At 39.2% G+C, this 27800-nt stretch overlaps 1 protein-coding gene across 1 annotated transcript in view; it reads right to left on the reverse strand.

Moving 5' to 3' along the window:
• LOC140145372 (uncharacterized) overlaps positions 1–27800 on the reverse strand; it is a 70098-nt gene that overhangs the window by 29472 nt on the left and 12826 nt on the right. The window contains exon 3 of the mRNA XM_072167122.1: positions 8582–8902. Coding sequence (XP_072023223.1) covers positions 8582–8902 — 321 coding nt within the window. The remainder of the gene's footprint in view (positions 1–8581; positions 8903–27800) is intronic.

Here is a 27800-nt window from a genome sequence, read left to right on the forward strand (position 1 = left end):
AAACGGGTTTTTGGCCCAAATTTTTCGTGCAAAACAAAAAAAATTGTTTGGCCAAAAAAATTTTTTTTATTAATTTTTAAAAACTAGATAAAAATATCTAGGGACCGTTTTTTTATTTTTTTGAATTTTGACCAACTTTGAGAAATTTGCACCAAAATGGTCAAAAATGCAAAATTTTCAAAAAATCATAAAAAGCCTGATTTTCGCCCAAATTTCAAATATTTTTGGTGAAGTTGGTCAAAATTCAAAAAAATGAAAAACGGTCCCTAGATATTTTTATCTAGTTTTTAAAAATTAATAAAAAATTTTTTGCCCAAACAATTTTTTTTTGTTAAGTTGCACAAAAATTGGGCCAAAAAACCCGTTTTTTTTTTTTTTTTTTAAAAATGAGCATTTTGACCCAAATTGGACCTCACAGATGAATTCATCAAGTCATTTCCATTCTAAAAATGTATACTTTTATATTCTTTAGACTAATAATTTAGCAGTTATGAGGCCCGAAAGTTTTCATAATTCCAGGGTTCAGACCAACCTTAAGAATTAAATATACAAACCTATATTGTAAACAAAATAATTCTGCTCAACCCCCCCCCCCCACACACACACACAAAATGTCTTAACAATAGTAACCGAAATGGTAATCTGATCTTTATTCCTTTTTATTTGAAACCAACTCTCTTTCGTCCCATGCAGTACGATTTTACACTGCAATAAAAATGCTTTACATTTCCTATGCCAATGTTACAATATTGTTTTAAAGAAAAAAATTGTATACAAACGAATATCCACTCGTATATGTATACAAACAGTTACATATCAGCCCCGGGGGTGGCACTTCAATATGAAATGATATAGGTGTAGGCCTGGGCAGTATTAAGGGACATCCGGATGATCCGGTGAGAGCAAAATATAAAAAATATGGGGTCATTGCAAGGGTGGGAGTATGATTTTTGGCATTCGCTGAGAGCAAACTGTACAAAATATGGAGTCATTGGGTGAGAGAGGGATCGTTCAGATCTAAATTAGGGGGCATTGGGTGAGAATATGACTTTTTTTAAATGGGGTCTTTAGGTGAGAGCCAAAAGAAGCCTTGAAAATTGAATTTCTAGTTCTAAATGGCTTCAAATGGCTTCGTTATTTCAAAAGAATTAACAAAATCAGTGATAAACGACTCGTTGCTGTCTAGATGGAAATAATAAGGGCCTAGGTCTTTGGGTGACAGATCTAAAGGAACTTGAATATGGGGTCTTTGAATGACAGAGCATGTGCTGATAATGTGGTCTTTGGTTGACAGCGATGGTGAAAGTGTCTTAACAGCCCTACGTACGCGTCACCTCCAAAGTAGGAGTGAAGCACAATGTCAGCCAACACCTGCTATATGATAAATATACAGTTAATGAAACAAATGCCGTATAAGTGTGATTTTTTACTGTATATCGTCTGTTGAGTGTATATGTATATACATGCATCTTGTATAGCATTATATCATAGTTTAATATTATTAATATGAATTTCAAATATTGATATGAATGTGAGCATTGCTCCCTGAAAATTTGGTGGCCATACATATTATGGTTTTTATTTTATAAGCCAAAATATGAATTTAAATGCATATTTTTGGACGGATTATCATAGCTTTAAACTACGAAAATAATCGGCAATCATATACAGCCTGTCTCAAAAAAAAATGTGCAAGTGAAAAGCGCCTCTTTGGCAAAATAAAATACCGTCGTGACAATGCTTAAAAGTCAAGGGCGCCTTAGCTCTCAAATGCCGTTTGTTCTGTTTAATTTGCTTGTTTCAATCTCGAGATATGTTTATTTAACAACGAAAGAGTAAAATCACAATTGTGCCACTTTACTAGGTGAAGAGAGCTGTACATGTAAAATCAATGATAGCTGATGTTGATGCGTCTAATGCACTCCCCATCATGGCTCGTGCATTAGATGCATCATTCGCATTTGCTAGCTACTCCAGGAAGGAAATAAAAGTAAAGGACCATTCCTGATGGAACTTAATTCCAGTTAGACAAGGTCGAATTTTAGACCCTATAATTCTTTTGTGTATACGGGCCTTAGTGTGCAATATGTTTGTCTTTTATGTCTTGAGTGACTAAAAGAACAGTATTTACCATGATAAAATCATTGGTGTGCACATGTATTTAATTTTACAGCAGAATGTGAAATATTTATTTATCTTTTAATCTGTGGAAAAAGAGAATCATTATTCCTGCATCATGATAAAATAGTAAAAATATTTTTTATTGTGTAATTCATGCATTCTTTTGATTACACGAAGAAACTCTTGATAAACTTGATGCTATCACTGATTTACATGTAAAGCCCTCTTCCCTAGTAAAAGTGGCACAAATGTGATTTTACCCTTTCGTCGTTAACTAAGCATATCTTGAGATTAAAACAAGCAAATTGAACAGAACAAAAAGCATTTGAGAGCTAAGACTACGCCCTTGACGTTGATGTAAGCATCATGTCACAACGGTATTGTCTAATTGCCAAAGAGGGCGCTTTTCACTTGCACAATTTTTTTTGAGACAGGCTGTAATATTCTTTTGACTTATCCCTTATTTCACAATATTTTTTTTATTAATATGGATGTTATATATTGATATGAATGTAAGAAATATTTTTATAAGCCAAAATATGAAATTAGATGGATATTTTTGGAAATCTGTCATGCTTCCGTGGGCAAATACCTCTCTATTGAAAAGGTATTTTGTTTTGTCCTGGGGTCGCTCCATTGTAGCTCATTAATTGTGGATGTAATGCGTATGTATGGCTGTTAAGACACCCCAAGAGGTCCAATTAAAAAAATTTAAAAAAATTGTTCAATCGATAAATTAGTGGGAGAATTAATTGACAACATACAAAATTTTGGTGTTTACTGGTGAAAAGGGTTATTTTTATATGTGTTAAAGGCAATAAAATTTACGTGCGCAAGCGTACTTTTTTATTCAAAAGTTTCACAAATATCCCGCTTTCTTTACCCCCAGGCCCGTACGCAGGATTTCATTGGGGGGGTGCTGATTTTGAAGAAGTGGTCTTTTTTTCCAGGGGGCGATTTTATGAAAAGTGGACTTTTTTCCCAAAATTTTGACTTTTTTTGTCCAAAAATGCGTAAAAAACATGAGTTTTTTGCTCGCTACGCTCACAAATTCAGAAATTTTGGGACTTTTTGTATACTCCCCCCCCCCTGCGTACGGGCCTGCTCTCCCCCAACAAAAAATGAAGCGTGACTGCTTTTGTATTCACTCAAATGTACTATTAACAAAACATAAGTCATGTTCTCACCCATATCCCTAAATTGTGGTGCAAAAGTCCCGCTCTTAATCCAATAAATTCCCGTAACAATTGTACAAATCATGTTAAATTTTCTGTATTTGGCAGAGTATATAGATAGTGAAGGAGATAAGGATTCAGAAAAAATTTCATATTAAAGTAGGCCTACTGGGGGTACCCACCCCGGGTGTGAAAGTATTTGGTTTGTACAATCAGAAGCTTCATAATTATATACTTCTTTGGTTCGACAGGTGTTCTTTGAATCACAGATTGAATACAAAAGAATTACAAATGAGGCAATAAACATCGTAATTTCTACGAGTTTATTATTGGCGAGTTATAAACGTCATATGCGGATGTTTGCACGTGGGGTTGTGGGTTGTCGGGGTAGTGTGGGTGAAGGGTGTGAGCAATAGCTACCTTTTGTCATTGTTTGTGACAATGTTATGGCGTCAACATTAACCACTTGATGAACAATCTCAAATGATATTTGATACTGCCTGTATCAATACGACAGGAATATTCTTGGTATTATAGAAGATATGCAATACGGCGTCACTTATGAGTCATGACAGACCCAACGTCATATATGTAAAATTATGTTCTCCATGAGGCCTGGACAGTAACGTGGCCAGGATTTTACCGTGTGAAGGGGCAAAGCCACATTTTCTTCCCCATTTGTCAATTTCTGTCTCATTTTTAGTAATTTTAAGGATACTTATGCTCTTTATCGTCCCCATTTTATCCCTGAAAATATTCGGGGGAGGGGGATTTTCCCCCGGCTCCACCTTGCTACGCCCCTGGGCCTGGACATTACACCTGATAATACAATACAGCATGTGATAGGTATGACTAATTATGGAATCGATCTAGATAAATAATGTTTGTAGGCCTAATAATTTACCATGTTTACAGGAAGAGATTCTGTCCATTTTGATGATTTTAAGCCGAAATAATGGGATAATATGAAAGAAATCCAACAAGAATCTTTGCTGTTTAACGTGGAGCTCTATGGGGAACTTAATGTTGTAATTACGACATTAGTTCAAAATTGCTCTGTTTCCTTAATCTCGCAGATTCCATTTAGATGTAAGTTGGAACATGTGTAAACAATACAAATAAACGAAACCAACAAACATAACGAATTGAAAAACAACAAGAACTAGTGGCAAATGGTGGTCATAGACCACAAACCTAGCTGGGCGTGTTGGTGTTATGTAGGCATAATGTTCCAAAAATGTTCCCCTGGTCATGAGGTTTGTTGTCACCGAGTTTGAGTCCCGTAATCCTTACAGATATCCAGTGTTGTAGTCCTCGAGTACAGTCCTCGGCCTCGAGGACTCCTCAAGGACAGGTTTTGAAGTCCTTGGTCCTCGGACATGTAGTCCTTGGCCTCGGACGTGTAGTCCTTGGCCTTGGCCTTGGCCTCGGACCCCAAAGTCATTGGTCCTCGACAACAAGGACCCGACAAGGACAGGCAAAATCATCAAAAATGCAGGCAAATGTTTAAAGAGTGAAAGAGTACAATCTGCTGTTTAGTTATAAATTAAAACTTTTCAGAGAAACATGACAAGGGTAGCTTTTTATTGTACCTAATTGAAATACAAAACAGTTTGTCAATATTTTGGTGCACTCTTAACTATCATCTTTGCTCTTTGCAAAACATGCACATGGAGGCCAAATATGTGGTTTTATATTAAAATTCCACTCAGCCAATATGATTCCTAAAATAGGAATATCGAATAGACACAAGAGGTTCTTTAGATATTTTAAGAAACTCATTGGACGCTACTGTAGGACATGTTTCGATTACCGGGTAGACCTAACTGTGATCAAATGAATTTGAGCTATTTTGGTTAATCTCATCAGCTACATTTTGCTGCGTTTGATCTTAAGATAGATCATTGTCCATTTAGACTACTTTGTCGCACATTATTATATACCACATAACTGTCTAGCTTTTGACATCAAAATGGTAGGTATGCGGATCAAACACATAAGTGTGTTGTATTGTAATCTTCACTACTTGTCTAGATAAGGGAACAGCCCAAAAGTTGAAGTCTTATTTACGAAAGTCCTTCCGTTATGCTGCGATCACATAGAAGTATATGGTATTCGCTATACGAAATACGCTCATTCGATCAGACTGAGTTCACATAGTATACTCCTATATGAACTCAGCCTGATCGAATGAGCGTATTTCGTATAGCGAATAGGCCTACCGTATATCGTATATTTCTATCCTCCTTAGTGAGGGAGGAGGTCGAAAAGTCAGATTACGTTTGTAAAAAATGTCGTTAAAACATCGGTCAAAGTTGATCTTTTTTAAGGATTTAATATAAAATTTCAGTATTTTCTGAAGTAGGCCTACGATATTGAAATTTTACAGTGGTTGCTTTAAAATGATTTTAAATCAATATAGTGTACAGTACTCGCAACCTGCAACTTGTAAGTTAATTTGGTAAGCAGCTGATTATTTTTTATTTGAAAATCCAGCAAGTCCTAATTATTTTTTTTCGTGCTAAAAAGGTACGAAGAAAATTTCTTAAAATAGAATATTTGTTTCTTCCATAAACGTGATCACTAGTATCCTAGCATTGTCGCACCCCAATCCACCATAGCGACAGCACTGTTTCCTATGAATACAGGTTGGAGTTTCGATATTTGACACTTGCGTTAGAGGGGAAGGTGGAGGGGTTAGCGTTCTAGCGAAAGGACTTACGTTTATAGGACTTCATCAAACTTTTGGGTTGTTCCCTAAGACTAAGAAACAAATCGATATAATGAACAAGTTGGGTTTTGTTGGTTGAAACTAGGATAAAGAGTCCATTTTAGGCATGTTTATTTTATAAAGTTCTATAGATAGGCTTACTGTGCAGCGTTATTTAAAGTGCATATAAAATTGCCTTATGTTGACGACAATATGACCCCCCTCCCCCCCCCCCGATCGGGCGTGGTTTAGTATGGTTCATTATTATGAAAGTCCTTGGTCCTTGGCCTTGGCCTCGGAGACAAAAGTCCTTGGCCTCGGAGGGTTGTCCTTGGCCTCGGACACCATGTCCTTGGCCTTGGCCTTGGCCTCGGACACCAAGTCCTTGGCCTTGGCCTTGGCCTCGGACATGAGGTCCTCGACTACAACACTGCAGATATCCAGAAAATGCAATCTTAAGATTTTACCCGAGATGACCTTTGACCTGACCCCTGCAAAATGTTCCAAAAATGTTCTCCTTGTCATCAAGTTTGTTGTCACCGATTTTGAGCCCATACCCCTTACAGATGTTCAGATAATACATTTCTAAGATTTGACCTCTGCATGACCTTTGACCTGACCCCTGCAAAATGTTCCCCTGGTCATGAGATATGTTGTTACTGAGTTTGAGCCAAATACCCCTTACAGATATCCAGAAAATTAAATTATAAGATTTGACCCCAGATAACCTTTGACCTGACCCCTGCAAAGTATTCCAACATGTTCCCCTGATCATTAAGTTTGTTGTCACCAAGTTTTGAGCCTTGTACCCCTTACAGATGTCCAGGAAATGCATTTCTAAAATGTCACCTCTACATGACCTTTGACCTGACCCCTGCAAAATATTCCCTTGGTCATGAGACTTGTTGTCATTTGTTTGAGCCCCATATCCCTTACATATGTCCAGATAAAGCAATTATAAGATTTTACCCCCTTAATGATATTTGACCCCAAATCTGTATGCAAGTTATAGGTGTGTGGTGTAGCCGATGCATTTATGCAAATGACATCATTGTACTATATAAAATATGGCAGAAGAAGCATTTTGAAGGTATTTGGTTAAATGCCCCCTTAATGACCTTTGATCCCAATTCTGTTTAGACCCTATGGTCACTGGATATAACCGATACATGTGTGCAAGGTTATGTAATTGTAGGGTGTAACATGTAGGTGGAGAAGCATTTTAAAGTTTGTAGCCAGAAGAAGAAGAAAGAAAGAAGAATCGGATAGAAAAACAGGACCTAGCTCGGGGGTTTGTAACCCCCCCAGCTAGGTAAATAAACGGTCATATAGAAAACGGTACGTCCCAGCACACAACTCACATACACGCAAATTTTGACACAAACGTGCACCCCTTTGCAAAGTACCTCTTATAACTCGCCACTAACAAACTCATAGTAAATATTTCCATTCATTGCTAATAACAAAAGTCGGATACATCTATCATCTATGAATGAAGACAATGTGAAATACTTCTTCAAGCTACATGTAGTACAAGACTGAGTTGTAAATTTAATGCGACTTGGGGCCTTTGCTTACTTTTGGAATAACTTCGCCATTTTAGAGAGTGAAATCGGCTTCAAATTGTGGCCAACTTATACCGACCATTCGGGCACCAGGATTATACACCGGATCCCCTATGTAAGTTACATGAGAAGTTTTGGGTAAGTTCACAATATTCTTGTTTCCCAAAACATTGAAAACGTTGCCGAAAATTTTTAACTTCTTACAATAACGCGATATCCTATGAAGGTCCATTTTACATTGATTATGCTGACACTGGTGGCTCTCATTTAAAATCTATCAGTAGCACTGCCTTTATTTTGGTATCTGTGGTTTTGATAAACTGTAGGAATCTAATGTAGATGGTTCTTTGGTTAACAAAACCGATACTGTTAAACATAGCGCGATTTTCGCATGCGGCCTTTATCGTATGTATAAGACATCGAAAGTTGTCGAATAAAAGAGCTCATAAATTAAAATCACGGACAGTAAGATCAATAATGGGTATCTACATTCCAAGCAGAAACGCTTTTCAGAAATATATCATCAATTTCAGGCAATCGGACAAACCTAATTATAGAATTCGAGGCCATCTGTAAAAAAGAGCGTGAGCACATTTTACTATGAACTTGGGACATCACAACACATGTTTTAATTGGTGTCAGACCTATTGTAATGATACGATTATTATGCCCCCAATAATGGCTTTCATTATAACCGTTATTTGTTAAACTGCGATTTTACTCTTTGAGAAATAAATGAATTTATCGAAAAACTTTTCGGAGATCGCCTACTTAATGCTCAAACCCCTTAACCACAGGGTTGGTAGGCTACAATAGCTCTTCCAGACACAGGGTATGTAAGGGTATAGATTTTGAATCTATCATGTCTATGGTAGGCCTATGGGAAATATTTTGCATAGCCAATGAGATGTGGGTTCATGTGGGATTACAATTTATCACTGCGTGAACAAAAACAATCATGATGAAATGTTTCTTCATGCATATTGAGGCTGAATATGAATAATACTTACTCAGGCCACATATTTTCCAGGATGCGTATTCGTCATCGCCACTGGATACATAGAGATGGCTCACATCCAGCGGAGTATTGGTATCATCTACACTGTACGTGGTGCCGCTATTCGTGTCCGTTAGGTCAATCACTCCAGATGATTCGGTATATTTAAGTGTAAAGCTATCGCCATCGTCAGTTACAACGTCTGCTATGGTGCTGACGTCGACGTCATTCAAAAGGCCTATATAACCAGTGGGACTGTTCCGGACAACAAGAGAATCACCGGCGGCGGCAGTACCGCCTCCATCGTGCGTAGTGGCCGCAGTATCGTCCAAAACTACAGGAAAAAAGATGATACAGTAGAAAAGGTTCTTTTAGGGACAACACTTGAGGGTACATAACACTAAATAGCTTTCCATTGACTTTACGTGCAAAATAGGGGTCACGTTTTAGGCCATAAGTCGAGTTACCTCTAGCTTTGAAATATATATTTGATATCATCTTAATCAGAACAAAATTCTGCATAACATATCTGAAAATGACACAACATTTTAGGTCTACTTTTTTTTTTTTTAGCGCTATATAAAAAGGCCCGATTTTCCCGTGTTTACGTCCGACTGCTAACCGCGTTTTGACCTCGTGTGTTCATGCGCTCATTATCGTAAACATCACTCAAATTTTTGCGTTTTCTTTTCAAATTAGTAGAGATCAACATCACTCAAATTTTTTGCGTTTTCTTTTGTGTAAATTAGTAGAGATCACATTCACATGTTCTAGTAAAAGATAAACACGATTTTCAACACTAAAATTGTTAATATTGCACCGATTTTGCATAATGGGGGGGTCAAAAAGTTTGTCTGCAAAGTTGGGACTATAGTCGTGATCACCTTTTACCGCTATCCGCATCACAGGCGTATTTAGTGGTATGAACCCTTGAGTGGAGATATTTGAGGTCAAAGGTCATCTAGGGGTCAAATGAGGTCATTGTTGATTTAGATTAAGCGCAAAAGCGCAGTGATTTATAGTGTGCTACGCACATGCACAACGCCTAGACGTTGATCCACAAGCCTCAGCACACTTTACATGTTGTCGTTGACCACTACGGCCCCACATCATTCCATAAACTATTAAACAACAATTCAGGGACTTTGCTGCTTCAAGAGCGCACACCCTAGGCATTCCACAAATAACCTTCGCAACCAGGATCAGCTCCCCGAGTTTCGTACGGGTTACAACGAGACAAATTAGCAGTGAGTTCCAGACAGGGTCTAATTCTGCATAAAACCGGGCAATGTTATTTCTATAGATCTGCTGCGCATTCAAATTGCATTGTATTGCATCGTAATTTCATTTGTGTCTATGCTAATTGTGTTTACACAACATGAACTCACGTGTTTTCAAGCAAATTCGCCGATAATAGGTGATCAAAAGCGATCGGAATGTTACAAAAGTACAGATCGCATTTAGTTTACTTCATATGAGATGATCTTTGGAAAAATACGGCATAATTTGTCTTGGTGTTTGCGGAATGCCATGCAGTAAAATATTAATACGTTGCGGCAATTCATGATTGACAACTAACAATCGGCGTGTCCTTCGTATTATCCACTGTCAATTTCTTATCCACTCACTAATCCTCACAAAAGCTTTGTGTTGATTACGTAATGTGTGGAGGCAAATTGCAATAAGTACAATGAAATAATGAGTAGGGCGGGCTCCGAGGCGGGTTTCTTCTTCATCTTACGTAACAGTATTGTTCTCCAAAAAAAACCGAAAGCTTGTCGTTTGGAGCTCTAGCTGAAATACAGCAAGATAATGTAAGATAGTAAATGTAAACCTGTATTTTAGCTAGAGTATCTCGAGCTAGTGAGTTCCTTGTCCAGGGGAATTTCAAGCTAACTCAATTTTTCCACGAGAGCGTATACTAGGCATCACCAGGGTTCGAACCCGCAACCTCTCGCTTCATAGTCGAACGCCTTATCGATTAAGCTAACTTGACTGTAAGTCACAGAGTACTACAGAGTACGTACCATCAGTCAAAGTCCCCGTGTATTGCATGCGGTGAGTTCTCGCATATTTATCGATTGTTCGATCGTACCGTGTCATGGAAGAAGAATAGAGCACGAAGTGCGATGGACTTGCAACTCCGTTCGTCGATGTGAGGTCAGCGATCGTCACGCTTGCAACATGTGGACGTAGATGGCAGCAGCATTTTTCTTTAATTAGCATAAGTCTCCACAGCATTACACATATTTTTTTACGTAGCTTTTAGTACTATCGTGGTGGCAGCAGCATTTTTCTTTACTTTTCCAATATGGCGCCGCCCATGAATCAATTTGGTGCGTGTTTGGCGACGCCATCGTACGCCATTTAAGCGCAGGGTAATACACAGGGAAAGCCGACGCTGTCGCCACCTTTTTGTATTGCGCTAGCATATGAGTTGCAACGGCCTGGCCGTGTCTAACAATCACGCCAGCCCTGCGTGCCTTCGCGTATACGCGATAGAGCGTTGCGTGCTTTCGCGATTACGCGATAGACCATGAAAATACTCGGTAATTGCGTAGCAGTCTCGCCTGTCTCATTTCATGGAACAATCTGCCCTCATTATCGGGTGATGCGAATACTTTGACTGGTGGTACCAAGGGGGTGACACTAAATTCACGGTTGTTCTATTAGCAACGCAAAATCTATGAAAAATTCAGCTGGTTTACTAGCTAGAAAGTGAGGCCAGTTATCGATCCGTTATAGCTCGTTATGAATAATTCATGTTCGACCCCTTGGATCATGTTAATTGAGTTTGGCAAATAACAACGTTGTTAGTTTTGCGAACTTTGCCTGTTCAATGAGAGTATAGCGCGCCCCAATACATCTGGGCACAAAACAGGCGAAAATGATCCAGTTTAATGAAATGGCGGACGGGTATTCCCATCAGGCACCAGTGATATGTTTTTTCAAAGAAAGTCTACTAATTTGATATGAAATTACATTTTGCAATAACAAAGTCAAAATTAGGACTTGCTGTCAATAATATGAAGGAAATATGTGACAGAGGCAAGGTGGGAAATACAAGTAGTATTTAAGTTATAATAACCTTTGATACCCGACCTGACCTTCCATCATGGCGCCTTATTTGTCTTTATGTATTTCTATTGTGCTCTCAAGTAAAATAAAATACCACTCTGCACTGAGCAGACAATGTTACTTGGCTCCCAGCATGAATTATTGATTTTATACGGAAGTAAAGAAATGCACAGTGTATGTGCATGATGTGCAAGCATACTCCAAATATTTACGGTAAATCTGAATAGTGGTCACATGTTAACATATCATGTGCTCGGGAAATCACGTGGCAACATTTTAAGATTTCAGGCTTGTTTACTAGTTAATTGCCATTTGTATTCTTTATTATTTATCTTTGTTAATTAACATATATTTTAAATGCTGATAAATCGTGGTTGGCTACCCATGATATCTGTTAAATTCAATGTTTTATGAATATAATTCTACCACGCAGAGGGGGTCACGCAGCAGAATTTCACATCACCTGACTTAGCTACATTTCGAAGCTCTGCTCTTCAAATTCATGTAAATTTCAAAGTTTATACATTTAATATATTTAATATGATACTAATTTTTTGTTATAACCAACTGGTACACGAAATATACTAGCTTATTACCTATACAGAAAGGTGATTATCAGCCTTCACTCAGCAAATTGACATGCCCGGCATATGCAGCCATTCTCCGTCTGGATAACATGACTGTCGCCCTCAATACGTCTGGGCGCAAATTTAAATAACAATACGCTATTTACATATCAATGCGGCCTCATGCTAATTAAAGCTGCCCCATCCAGGAGTTCATCTATGGTGGTACGCTCTCTGTAGTACCAGAGAGTTGATATTCTTGAGAGGGCATCTATTCACGTGGTTTCTTTTCCAACGCTAAAAGATCACGAATTTTGGTGGTTTGCAAATGAAAAGTATCCACACTATCGATTGATTACGTAACTGTTATGAATAATTTATTAGGTTTTTCAATGCAATCGCCTCGACCCATTAATACCCATTATCCGTATTATCAAAGTACTTGGAATAACAATCCGGTGAGTTCACTGAACTACGCCCTAATACTGATGGAGTTTTAATGGCGTTTAATGGCGTTTCTCCTCTCCATACACAGATGAACAAATACAATAGATGAAGGTCAACACGTATGACCTCCTATGTGACATGTTATAATGTGATGTACACAAACCTGAATATCATAAAGATCGGTATTCGTTTGTGCATATGAACTGCACATTTAAGTTAAATATTACTCATTATAATAATATTATGACAAATATTGGTATTATGACAATACGGTATATACATTGTATATAAAACGACTAATAGTTCCTACCAAGGAGGTTAGATATAGAAAGGAGAAGAAATAGATTACGTAACGCATTGAAACCTTGTGCCGATTTGAAATCTGACAAGCTATTCATCGAAAGGTACCTTTTGTTTAGGACAAAGGGCTTCCGCCATTAAATCGGTAAGCTGACCCGACAGTGTATTAACGCTTTACCTAGCAGGCTACTGTCAATAAGTGATCAAATGCAAGTCGTGTGAAAGCGCTTAATGGAACGAAAAGTACCTATTGTTATACATAAACCCAAGGGTGTGATTGAGTAGCCGTAAGCACAAAAGGCACACATTAGCCGCTAATGCATAGTTCGTTGTCACCCCACTGACATTAGGTGCTTCATTTAAATGAATTGAATGCGCCTGCTGAATGATTACACATAAAGGTTGCCATGTCTATAGTACAATAATGGTATTAAATAGCTACGTTCCGGGAGCTACGTATGCATGTAACATATAATAAGTATACCGGTATAGACCTATATAAAAGTTGTTTTACAAATTGAGATTTTATTTTATTTTATTTTATTTTAAGAAGGAGAATGTCATAATCAGTGGCGTACTGAAGGGGGGCAGCACTTCTGTGAGAGGGCTTGGGAGGGGATGAGGTTGGAGGAGGGGATATGAAGAATGAGAGGGGACTGGAGGAAGAGAGAAAGAGGAAGAAATAAAGAGAAATAAATAAATAGACGTAAATAAATAGAAAGGTAAGGAAAATGATAGGAATGAGAGGGGACAAAACGTAAGAGGGGATGGAGAAGGAAGGGAGATAAGAAGAGGGAGTGATACTTTAGCAAGTACAGAGAAAGGAAAAGAAATGAATGACAAATAAATGTAGGCCTTATAATAATTATTATAGAAACTAAACACAGCCCCCCACACACACACACATAGGCCTAAAACTAACAGCACTATAGGCAGCCATTCGATGATGCCAATGCCTTTATGCGTTACGTATTTAAAACGCCCAGTCAGATGTATTTTACACCTGCCAAGCACAAGTCACCCAATTTCGAAAATTGGACGTTGAATGTACACTCTCATGAATATTGATTGGCAACATTTTCCAATATGTCAGCGCTCAAATCGGACACAATAGAACAATAGACAATTCAGTGCGTTGGTTCCTACTATCATGGCGTCAGGTCAATGTTCATCATATCCCGTATGTTTCTTAAAATTCATTCATATTTGAGACAGATTGCTGTGCTCATTTTATAGGTGCACAGGTAGATCAGTGTGGTTTTTTTTTTGGTTTTTTTTTTCATTTCTTTTTAATGAAAGAATTAAGGTTTTCCACTGCACGGGGGCCACAAGGGTGATACTAATTTTAATGCTATATTTTCAAAACGAATACGTGTTCCCGGTTGGCTCTATACGCCGTAGAAGTGACGTCAAAATCGGATTAACTACCATAGCAATAGATGAATACAATTTTTGAATAGACCGCCCTGCACTATAAGCAGATTGCACTAATCACCTGTGTATGTCAGCGAACATAAATTGAATACAATACCGCTCTTTTCAATGATACTTATCTTACAGGTGTGAGTGATCAGCCTTTCTTTGACGTCTATGGTTCAATGCATCGGTACCGCGTGAACGTTGTACTGCAGGGCGGTATAGTCAAAATTGTATTCATCTATTGCTATGGTAGTTAATCCGATTAACTACGTCACTTCTACGGCGTATAGCGATTTCACAGAAAAGGTATTTCTAGTACAATGCAGCGTCAAACACTAGCTGAGAGCGAAGCCTAAGACCATTGAAGACATTACGGACTCCAAGAAGGGCTCCCCATACACAAATGAACAAACACAAAGGAGGCCTAGTCTCTTCCGTGACCAGCTTGATTTAGATAGAGCGGAACCAAATTGGCTGCGGAGGAGACGGGTCATTTTGCTATGCAAATTATTTAGTGTCGCAGCCCTGGTAGTACTCTGTGGATTAAGTGTTGGGGGGAAATAGTAGTCTCCTCCGCAGCCAGTTTGGTTACACTCCCTCCACACAAACAGTCTGCCAATGACCACGTATAGACGAATCCAAATACACGCATTCCTACACCTGACTAGCAGCCTTTAGTTGGGTCCCCGTCGGCTACAATGCATCCAAAATGTGAAATGATTCGGCCTTGGCGGAAATTTTAAACTGCATTCCATCACCCGTTTTACACCTTCCGCGAAAATACACAATACAGTTCCAACAGTTGTGCAAATAAAAGCCGCCTTACACCTAGAGAAGGTCGAGGAGGGTTAATAGAATAATACAATAGAGATAATTCCGCAGGTAATCCCGTCGTATCTATTCATAGATGTACAAATGGATGAACAAAAGGACTATGTATGAATAGATGCGACAGGATTACCTCTATTGTATATTATTATTCTATTAACCCTCCTCGTCTTTGCATCTTTTCTAGGTGTTAGGCGGCTTTTATTTGCACAGTCGGGTGCTCAAAACCCCAGGTTGGTGCTAGCGGGAAACCAAAGATGGCCGACCAAATCCTGACCATGACTTGGCTCGTTGGATTCGTCTATACGCCGTTTCTGGTTGGCGACAATGGAAAGTCTATGAGAACCTGATCAGGGGCGATGATGCATCCGGGAACTTGATTGCCAGTGGGTTGAACTCCTGGCTGAATAATCAGATACGCGACAGCACGTGCTGGATGACGCCATGGAAAAAGTGCTAGCCAATCAAATTGAACTCGTTCGTTATCATTCCCTCATTTCAAATCATTAGTTTTGTATACGAGTGGATATTCATACGTAGTGGTAGATAAAATGGGCCCGGGAAAATGGCATTGAATTAAAGTTTTAACTTCAACACTACACTATTTTTCGCTCACCTGGAACGTTTTCACTAGTCCGACTAGCGTCTTCAGCAGATGGTGATGCTGTGTTGATATCTTGTCTACAGTCGGGATATCTCTCACTGATGATGTCATATGATTGACAGAATGACGTCATAGGATGTTACGATGTAACTTGAAAAACATCAGTCAAATTAACGCAATTTAGAAATCATTTGCGTTTTAATTTGACTTGTTTTAATAGCCACGTATTAAAGACCTAAATATCTACGTTTACCATCATCTATACTGTAGTGAAAGGGTATCGTGCAGATAATATCATAAAGCGGGCAGAAAGATCATTACTTAATGAGCGTATTCGTCAGACCAATTTTACATGGGATATTTTGAAGGGAAAACATCGTATTGTTGAAGGTAAACTTCGCGGAGAATTACCGGAAGTAGCGTGGAGGAGAGTGACCGAGTTCATCAACCAGGTCAAAGGTCGCGAACATGAGGAGGTGCAAACGCGTCAAATTCGAAAGCATAAACAGTTGGTATCGGAGAAGGAAAAAGCTGATATTTCGGCTGGAAAGTGTGGTAAATCGGATGGTGGTGCTCGCGATAAGTGGGTAGTGAATTTGTCCTCGCGTTCTCTGACTGAAACGGAAGTTTCGCTGTTGCAACGTGGACTGAATTACTCTGTAAGTAGCAATAAATTCCCAGTTAAAGACATCGTGGTTGCTACTGAGACAGCCTGTAAGGATATACCCGGTGATAAAGCATCCGAACTTCGTGGTCGTGTAGACTACTAAAGCCCCGACTAGTAAAATCACTAAAGAAGAAAGACTTGCTCTAGATAAGCTTAAAAAGGACACTGATATTATTACCTGGTGACAAAGGCAGTGCCACTTGTGTTTTTGACGCCAACAGTGTAAGAAATATCAAACCAAACTCATCAAATTATTGAAAGATCTCAAGGAGAAAGGTGCCATTGACTCTAGAACTTATTGGAAGTTGTATCCCACCGTGTGTGATGTACCAACAATTTTTGGTTTAATTAAAATCCATAAAGCCGGTGCCCCGCTTAGACCGATCATTTCCAGCGTCGGATCGGTCACTTACGAACTTGCGCAGTTTGTGTCTGGGATCATCTCTCCTCTCATTGATCACCATATTACCAACACTCAATCGTTTGTGGAAAATATTCGCGATTTGAAGTTGGAATCGGATGAATCCTTTGTATCATTTGATGTGTCAGCGCTTTTCACGTCCATCCCGGTTGACAAGACACTTGAAGTTGTCGGTGAATTTTAAGGAGTGATACCAGCTGGAAGAAAGGTGAGGCTGAAAATCTTGAGCCTGAGCAAGTGCTTGACTGTCAAGCTTTTTGTCTTGACAACTCGTATTACGTGTTTCGTGAGACCTTTTATCTTCAGCGCTATGGATGTGCCATGGGAAGTTCTTGCAGTCCGCTTTCCGCAAAGCCAGGCACTAACATCTGCCCCCCCCCACCCACCGCGTATTTGGAAGAGATATGTGGATGATACCTTCATGGTCATAAAAACTGTGCATATCGAGGAATTTACCGATCATATCAATAACATTGATCCTAACATCAAATTTACGCGGGAGAAAGAGGAAGACGATAAACTTCCTTTCCTTGACACTTTGGTTTGCCGCCAGCCGGACGGAACTCTTAAAGTCAAGGTTTACAGACAACCTACTCACACAGAGCAATATTTGAACTTTTTCTCTCATCATCCACTGGAGCATAAGCTCAGTGTTGTTAGAACGCCACTCCACCGTGCGGAAACCGTCGTCACAGACCCGGCAGATAAAGCAGAGGAGATAGCTCATGTGAAGAACGCGCTAAAGAACTGCGGTTACCAAGACTGGACTTTCTTTCGTGGTCAGCCCAAAGAAAAAGACAGATCTTCTCAGAACCGAGACACAGAAACAGCTAACAAAGGATTTGTCACCCTACCTTACATAGAAGGTCTTTCTGAGAAGCTACGCAGAGCGTTCAGAACTGCGGGATGGAGTTTCAACAACCTTCAAACCTCAAAATACACTGAGGAGTGCGGCAGTGCGCTTGTAGCCCCTAAAGACAAGACAGAACCCTTTAAACAATCTGGGATTGTGTATCAGATCGACTGTGATGATTGTGACGCGAGTTATATCGGCGAGTCTGCCAGGAAGCTCGAGAAAAGGTTTAGTGAACACAAGTCTACTGCTGGCAGCTCTAAATCAGCGGTATGAGAACATGTAGTGAGATCTAAAGGTCACCAGATTGATTGGGAAAACGTCAAGGTGCTTGAACGGGAGCAAAAAGAATTTTCCCGGAGAGTTCTTGAAGCCATACAGATAAGGACTCAAAAACAGAGACATGCCGCTGAGTGCACCAAATCCGCGTAACTTACTACTTTAGTAGCTTACTTCTTTAGTAGTTACTCCGCAACTGCCGAGTATCTTACTAAACTAGTATTTTTGGGACTTGCTCTGAAGCGCAACTGGCGAGTAACTACTTCTTTCCGAATCAGCACCTTTAATATCACGTTTTTAACCACGCGGTCTTACGTAGTCAATTGTTATTCAATACTAACAGTAGGCAGTGTTATGTCACGAAATACCTCGGTACAAACAAAATACCCATATTTTGCGTGCCTTGTGATTTTGTAGTAAGTAGGCCTATATTATTCTGTCACAGAGGGGCATAGCCCGCTGGGGTGGGGGATACAGCCGTATAGTTATTGTAAAATAACTTACGGGGTCTAAGTAGTTTACATGTTCAGTCAGTTGTAGGAGGGGGTAAAGACAAAAAAAATCTGGTGGACATAATTTTGGTCTTGTGTTCTTGTGATAATTGCTCGCGAAACGCGAAAATCATTTTTAATTGTACACCATTTTATCCCCAAAATTAAAGTGATATTTTTTGTTTACTATGCCAATATTCAAGTTCACCATTGTTTTCGCCCAAATAAGGGTAAAATTGTATGTTTACCGGGCAATTTTCAATTTTACACTAGGGGGTAGAGGTTGAGATTTTTAGGGGATTGGTTTTAGGGAGTTGACATTTTCTTTTGTTAGGTTGTTTTTAGTCATTAAAAGGGGTACCCCCGCAAAGACTAACTTAGTCTTTAGTACTCAGTTCAAATGACCATACGTCATAATAAGACGCAAATATGAGTCTCATATTGAGGCCTTTGTATAATAATAGCTCCCCATTTATATACAATTTTAGTGTAAGGGTTTGCATTTTTCAAAAACATCACAAATTTCAGCTAAATGAAGCGTAAGTTTTTTTATAGTTTTTTTTTGTAAGATAGGCCTATTTTCTAACAATGACGCGAAATTGTTTTCAATTTGGCCAAAATATCTGACAATCGTGGGTATAGTATTACTATTATGCCCACGATTGTCAGATATTTTATCAGTAGGCCTATTCTATTCAAGTATCTACCGGATGTGAGCCCCAGTGGTGGGATAGCGGGGCATGTAATTCCTCAAAATTTATTTGGCACAAAACTTGCAATTATTCCTAATTCTTGAATCGTGGGAGATCCTGAAATAAAATAATTTATATTAGAGATAGAAGATATCTGAGTTTTGAAAACATGTTTCCCCAGACATGAAAATAATTATTTGTAGATTCGAATGTTCAGTTGAATGTAATTGTCATATAATTAGAGGTTAATAACTGCGCATCGGTTATTTGGAGGGCATTGTGAAAAATCTAAACATTTTGCCTTTGAACCGAGGAATATCCCGAGGGCGCAGCCCCGAGGGATATTCCGAGGTCCAAAGCAAAATGTTTAGATTTTTCACAATGCCCGACATATAACCGATGCAAAGTTATTAACCTCATTCATAACCGTCACTTTGATCTTTAAAATTAACAAAATAACACAAAATGTTCCTCAAAAGTTTGTAAAAATAAACAATTCTTACATCTTCCCTTTCCCAAAATCGATCAGGCTAAAACAAAACGACCAATAACAAAAGAGCGTATCAGAATCTGTGCAAATATGGTAGCGCGCAATCCAAATACGGCAGCCAGCGCGCGCAGTTCGTTGGACGCACAATACGGCGCACGCAGAAGTCAATTGTGTGCGACATTGGAACAATTACGCATTTTGCGGTCAATTGTGAGATATTAATGACCTCGATTTGCGTTCGCGTTTTCACAAATAATAAAATATGATTGGATCGCACGCATATCATAGTTTTGTCAGAATTTACGTTTTGATTTCACCATTTTTTCACCGGCTGAATTTTTTTCAAAATCAACGCGTGAAATATAAGGCTAATAATACTAGCATTGTGCATCGATATCCCTGGGTTTAATAGGAATACCGGCATGATACAGTGTTGCCAGAACTTCAATATAGCAACCAAATTCCCAGGCCTAATAGCGCTCCTATACTGATCATGTTTATAGCACGATGAGGATATTTCATCATCACGTGAGTGATTCGGACCAATGTGTTGAAATTTGCTTCTCCTCAAAACAACTTTGCCCGAAGGCTTACATACAATTGGGCAATATTTTAAACAAAACTTTCTTTTACAAAACATTATACGCTGTATGTTTTATGATCAAGCAAACTGTTTGGAACACACTTCGAAAGAAATAACCTTCGTAACGCCCCGGCGTAACGCCCCAGACTTTCGTTATTTAAACGCCAGAAATAGATTGTCCTTGTAAGAACCATCAGAGATTGTGGCTTATAAGAACCGTTCATTATCATTGTTAACTTAAACAGGTTTTTGTTTTTAAACATCTTTATAAATTGATTGTTTTTATGTTTGTTTGTAAATTTCGTGCTTTACGCGCTTTGAGTTCCTCATCAGAGATTGTGCCTTATAAGAACCATTCATTTTCATTGTTAACTTAAAAACAAAAACCTGTTCAAGCAATTATTTAAAATTGCTTGCCTAAAAACAGAATAACTTGGATGTTAATACTTGACGTAGTGTTTCAATTGTCATGAAGGTGACTGGGTATGGTGCCCTTTGTTTGTGTTTGTTTGAAACTGCTTTTGGAAACCCACCGAAAGTCATAGGCCCTGATGAAGCAGCCAAAACAATACCAGGTTAAACATGGAAGTTTATAAAAACTTATTAAATAACCGTAAGGAAAAAAAAAACCATTTGTGGCAACAATAAGCCTTGCATTGAAAGTCATGGTTAAAGTGTGTTGATTACCACACCAAAGTGTCCCTACATACACCCCCACTACCCACCTTACACACCTCTGCACCCACCCCACCCTATAGGCCTACATGTACATGATATTACATAATAATATATAGCATAGCTATACATTTAGGTATAGCGCTTAATTATGACAAATATGGTTAGGCCTATATATAGGCCTACATGTCAAATTAAAAACAAACCCGAACACTGATGAATCTCTACAGAAACCCGAACACAAGTCTGAAGGGTGTAATGAAAATGGCAACCCGCGATGGGGGGGGTAGGTCATACAAAATTCACATGGAGATAGGAGGGACAGAAGATTAAAATCCCCTATAATAACACGCTAATTTTTCTAGGTTTGGACCGTGGATTTTCATGAACCTCAAGCGTGCGTCTCTTAATACGGACTAACCTAGGTAAACAAACACACAGACAGACAAAATGGTTTTCATAATCATGGAATGCATATCAATTGAAATTGCAGGCTATCACGGGAGCAAATTTTTAAATTCACCTCATTTACCAATTGGGGATTTGGGCTACCAAATCGCTAGTCGGGCAATCTTCATGATCTTTGCTTTTCAATGGAAAATTGCCCTGGATGACAACAATGAAAATATCGACTATTTCTGCTGGTTGCGCACGAGATAAAAGCACCGAGTTTGACATTTTCAGAGCATGAAGGGAAAAAGGGTAAAATAAAAACGGAAATTCTGACAAAACTATAATATATAGACCCACACGATGTGCTTTACAGAGGTGGGAAATATCTTTCTTTAGCAAACTATATTAGTTTGAGACGCTAAAAATCAATTCCGTAAAAAGCTCGCAGGCGAACTCAAGGCCTATAAAAATCAAAATATCACACTAAAAGATACAATTTGATGCTTAATTTTAACACCAGGATTTTAAAAAAATGTATATCCAAGCACCAAGTTTTTAACTGACATTACTGAAGAAAAAAAAAAAATATTGCTTTATATTTGACCGAGAAAATTAATTTCATAGCAAAAAGGTGTATCTCTGAATTGTGCTGATTTTAACATGTATCGATCGACTTTTAGCGCGACTAAGCATTTCTAAAGAATCGGTTGTCCAGGTAGGTGACTGTCGAGTTATTAGCAAAAATATCACATTTGACGTCCAGGGTAGACGCGCTTGCCAGTCCTATATACGCGGTGCCTATTTAAATTATTATATGGTAGGCCTATAAATAATTAAACACGGTGTGGACCGCGGCTAATGTCCCTAAAAATACTACAGTAGGAGCGATATCATAATTACTTCAAATCCTTATGTAGGCCTATTGGCAAACAATATAGACAACTTACTGGTGTAGATTCTTATATCCGCCACACAGAGCGCACACTTTACCCATGCTGCTGAACTGTCCGCAGCGAAATGGTAGAGCAAAGCGTGTTCATTGAGTATAATCAAAGTGAGCGCCCAAACAAATTTGGGCGCTGCAATAGCTTTGTATTGTAGGTGAACCTCTGTTTTGTGTGCATGCGACAACTCACACACACCCTTGGGTTGGGTCAGGACAAAGGGTACCTGTCGCTTGAATAGGCGCTTTCACATGACTTTCGTTTCATCACTCATTGACAGTAGCCTGCCTATTATAGCGTTATAGGTACCTCTCGATGAATAGCGTTTCGGTAACTCAAATTGGCACAAAGGAACAATAGGCGTTACGTAATCTATTTCCTCTCCTTATATAAGCCAGAGAGTTGATATTCTTGAGAGGGCACTCTATTCACGTGGTTTCTTTTCCAACGCTAAAAGATCACGAATTTTGGTGGTTTGCAAATAAAAAGTGTCCGCACTATCGATTGATTACGTAACTGTTATGAATAATTTATTAGGTTTTTCAATGCAATCGCCTCGACCCATTAATACATATTATCTGTATTATCAAAGTACTTGGAATAGCAATCCGGTGAGTTCACTGAACTACGCCCTAATACTGATGGCGTTTTAATGGCGTTTAATGGCGCTAATCCTCTCCATACACAGATGAACAAATACAATAGATGAAGGTCAACACGTATGACCTCCTATGTGACATGTTATATGTGATGTACAAAACCTGAATATCATAAAGATCAGTATTCGTTTGTGCATATGAACTGCACATTTACGTTGCTAGATATTACTCATTATATATAATGACAAATATTGGTATTATGACAATACGGTATATACATTGTATATAAAACGACTAATAGATCCTACTATCATGGCGTCAGGTCAATGTTCATCATACCCCGTATGTTTCTTAAAATTCATTCATATTTGAGACAAATTGCTGTGCCAATTTTATTGGTGCACAAGTATATAGATCCGTGTTTTTTTTTATTTTCATTTCCTTTTAATGAAAGAATTAAGGTTTTCCACTGCACGCTGGCCACAAGGGTGATACTAATTTTAATGCTATATTTTCAAAACGAATACGTGCTCCCGGTTGGCTCTATAGCGATTTCACAGAAAAGGTATTTCTAGTGCAATGCAGCGTCGGACTCTAGCTGAGAGCGTAGCCTAAGTCATTCCGGACTCCAAAAGGGCTCTCCATACACAAATGAACAAACACAAAGGAGGGTAGTCTCCTCCGTGACCGGCTTGATTTCGATGGAGCGGAACCAAATTGGCTGCGGAGGAGACGGGTCATTTTTCCATGCAAATTTTTCAGTGTCAGCCGCCTGTATAAGCTCCTTGCCTTCCATCGATTATGGTACTTGGGATTAAGGACATGAATCGATTTTGTTTATAACACCTACAATTACAATAGTCACCCCTTTTGTAATGTCGAATGCAAATATTTCGATGGTCTATATATTTTCACAGCTATAGTCATGGCTTATTCGATTTTGTAAACCACGTCCGGTGGCGTAGCGTGGGTCATCCGGTAGGGGGGGGGGGGTTGTGCACCGGGTCTGATGGGGGCACAAGCCGTTTTTCGGCCATTTTCCTATGGGAATTTTAAAATTTTCAGATCGATTGGGGGGCACGTGCCACTGACCACGTCTTTCAATGTAGATTGCCATGCTCGATTTCTCTCCTCGTGACGTCCGGTGGCGTAGCGTGGGTCATCCGGTAGGGGGGGGGGGGTTGTGCCCCGGGTCTGATGGGGGGCACAAGCCGAAGAGGAGTAACAACGTTAAGAGCATAAGTATAAGAATTTGAATGGAACTAATGTAAGGAATCCAACTGAGTCATCAGTATCTGGGAAAAAGTGCCTGAGTTTGAGGTTTGAACCAACCGAATCTGTGCACTTCAAATTATTTTCACTATAAAAAGAAATAGTTACTCATTGTGAACAACCATGTCCTAGCACATCCGTTTTTGAAGGGATTTTTATTCAGATCCAATAAGCCCAATCGCCATTCTAACTTCCGGTTTTTGAGAGCAGTTTTGGGACACTTTGACCTCTGACATATCGGGAAAATTGACGTAATTATTATTAATTAAAAATACTAAATAATTAATTTATATAATACTAATATTTTTTATATTTGTTTTAATTAATGTAAAACATTTTAGATTATATATAGAAGGATTTAACTCTTGATCACAATACAAAATATTTACCTCCGATACTACAGCTTTCTTCAGCGGACTGACCCGATCGAGCACACTTGAAGTGTGACGTAATGATCGGGTCATAGACCTTTGGCAGCTTGTAGCGCCCTCCGTCCTTGTTCAGAGATGGTTGGTTGGCCCTGATGTGTATGGTTTCCTTAACTCCCCTCTCGAACCAGCGGGGCTCCCTATCCAAAATTCGGACTTTGTCCAAGTCAACGTGGTGGCCCGGTGACTCAATATGGATGTAGTTGGAAACCTCGGACGAAGTGGTGCTTGGACGTCTGTGTTCTAAAAATCTGGTTTTAAGAGAACGTTCCGTCTCCCCGATGTATGATTCTTGGCAGGTTCCTCTTGTGGTCTGCCCCTGGCATGGAATCATATACACGGACCAGTGACGTCCTTTTTCTCGGTTTTGTCCTTTGGCGCCACTAAAAATTGGCGCAATGTTCTTGTAGGTTTAAATGTCACTCTTATACCAACTTTCTGGAAGTTTCTGCGAAGTGCTTCCGAAATTCCTTTGATGTAAGGTAACACCACCTGTCCTTTAGATGTAACAGTACTGTCCCTGTTATGGTTGGATTTCGCGCTCTTGGGTTTGTTGATTTTGTTGAACGCCCATTCGGGGTAGCCGCAATTAGTGAGAGCTTGCGTTATGTGCTGTTTTTCTTCTACCACAGCTTGGGGTTTAGTGATCACAGACTCCGCACGGTGAAACAAGGTCTGGATTACCCCAAATTTATGTTCTAAAGGGTGGTTAGAGGAGAAATGCAGATATTGATCTGTGTGGGTTGGCTTGCGGTAGATTTTTATTTCTAAGCTGCCGTCAGCTTGGATCACAGTGGAAGTGTCCAGGAACGCTAATGATCTATCCTCCTCTCCTTCAGTTGTGATGTCTGGGTCTAATGAGTTAAGATGGTCTGTAAATTCCTCCGCGTACTCCTTCTTGAGTTTCGTGTGCGTGTCGTCGACGTAGCGATACCACCACACCGGGGGGGGTGGGGTGCTGTTCTAATGGCTATTTGCTCTAAGTGTTCCATGTATAAGTTACACACAATTGGTGAAACCGGCGAGCCCATAGCTGCCATATGAATTTGCTGGTAATATGTGCCATTATAAACAAAATACGTGCAGCGAAGGCACACTTCAAGAAGCTTGACCACATGGGCCGCAGACAACTGAGTTCTTTCTTTCAAAGTCTGATCGTTTTCAAGTCTGGACTGTATAATTGGAAGTGCTTTTTCCACAGGCACAGATGTAAATAGTGCGGTTACGTCGTATGACCGAAGTTCTTCACCATCGTCTACGCGTTCACTTTTTATACAGTCCGCGAAATGTTGGGAATTGGTGACATGGTGTTTAGTCTTACCAACCAAAGGCGTTAAAATTTCAGCCAAGTGTTTAGCACAGTTATAAGTTATGGTGCCTACACTGCTAACAATCGGTCTAAGTGGAATGTCCGGCTTGTGAACCTTTGGTAGCCCTATGACCCGATCATTACGTCACACTTCAAGTGTGCTCGATCGGGTCAGTCCGCTGAAGAAAGCTGTAGTATCAACAGCTGAAAATTTCGGAGGTAAATATTTTGTATTCTGATCAAGAGTTAAATCTTTCTATATATGGATTACCAATACAGATGAACTTTCATGCTAATTTTAGATTATATTTTGTACGTACAAAAACCCAATATTTATGAATTTTCTGAAAGGTCAAAGGACAAAGTGTCCCAAAACTGCAAAAACTCTCCTACAATGCATTGCAAACTTCCAATGCCGATTTGGCTTATTATGCTGGTAGGCCTGCCTACTTACGGTGGCTGTGTACTTTCAGACATGCATGTAGTAAAAGTGTCATAACTTTATAATTATTCACGCAAGACGTATGAAAGTATACATTTTTTAATGGCAAGACATCAAGGAATCTGAATATAAATACAGATTTGGCGTAAAAACAACAATTTTGAAGAAAATCACAAAAAAGTGATTATTTTGTTTTGGTACATCATAACAAAAAAGACTCTTTCCAGAAATGTTTGTTTTGTTTTTTTCTTAATCGTGAGACTCCATTAAAAAAACCGGTTTCTTTTTATTTTTTTGATATTGGCCTTATTTTTTGAGATATTGAACATATAAGGCATCAAAATGAACGGAGCCATTTGACCACTTTGAAGTTAGTACTTCCATCGGATGCGCCGCGCATGCAGATAATCGTCGCGTATGCGTAGCGTATCTGTGCGTTTACACCTTAGACCAGTTCTCGAATATGCTGCTGTGGTTTGGTAGTATTACATCAAAACAATCCTGATATCACGGCCGTGACACTCGTATTCAATCCCTGTATAAAAAATGAAGTCACTTCGTCGGCAGTTTGAGTGACGGTTGCTATGCCGGTTGCTATGCATTTGAGTGCTAGCCTAAATCTTACGTACTTGTGAACGTCTATGATGCGCAAGACTGCTTTATTGGTCAAAAGGACTTATCCTATATTTGATTGACAGTTGCTAGGTCATTTGAGTGCGCAAGATTTGATTGGTTAATGTAGGTCCAGATCTCAGTTCTAATCTTGAACGACTGTCGACATGGTCGAGGAAGTCTATTTCGAGCTATTTTCCAAGATGGCGCACATCGACTGCCAATTATTCGGACCCTTTCCAGCAAAAATACAGCTTATTTAGCCAGTCTCGTCATGGGGTCATCGAAGAGAATATTTTCCTAGCATATTGAGCTAACTCCTCAGCTATTTGGTTTTTCGCGATATGATAGTAATGGAAAAATCCGACCAAATGTTCGCCGTTTTTCGCCATCTAATTTTTTTTGAAATGATGACGTAAACATGCATCATCTCTTCCACAGGTGATACATTCCTACACAGCTATGCCATCACATGCATGAAGGCGCATAGGCTGAATGACTGACTTCATTTGCGCAAACGAGTGGCTTATCCTATAGTATATTAGTACTCGAGAATCCTTGCTGATATTGAAAGTATCCAAAAACGGGCATGTAGGACAATCCTTGGTTGGAACTCTACATCTTACGATGATGCAATTACTTCGTGCAATCTTGATTTTTTAACTAACAGAAGAGAATTACTCTGTCATTCATTTGCTGAAGGGCTATCAACCAATGCTCGTACTAGTCATCTCATTCCCCCACTAGGTTTTTAAAGCCCATGGTAGAAATCTACGCAATTCAAGTGCAATGTCAAAATTTCCAGTCAGAACATCCAGGTTTGCTAATAGTCCAGTGCCA

This window comes from Amphiura filiformis, unplaced genomic scaffold (assembly GCF_039555335.1).
Source record: "Amphiura filiformis unplaced genomic scaffold, Afil_fr2py scaffold_239, whole genome shotgun sequence".
NCBI lineage: Eukaryota > Metazoa > Echinodermata > Ophiuroidea > Amphilepidida > Amphiuridae > Amphiura > Amphiura filiformis.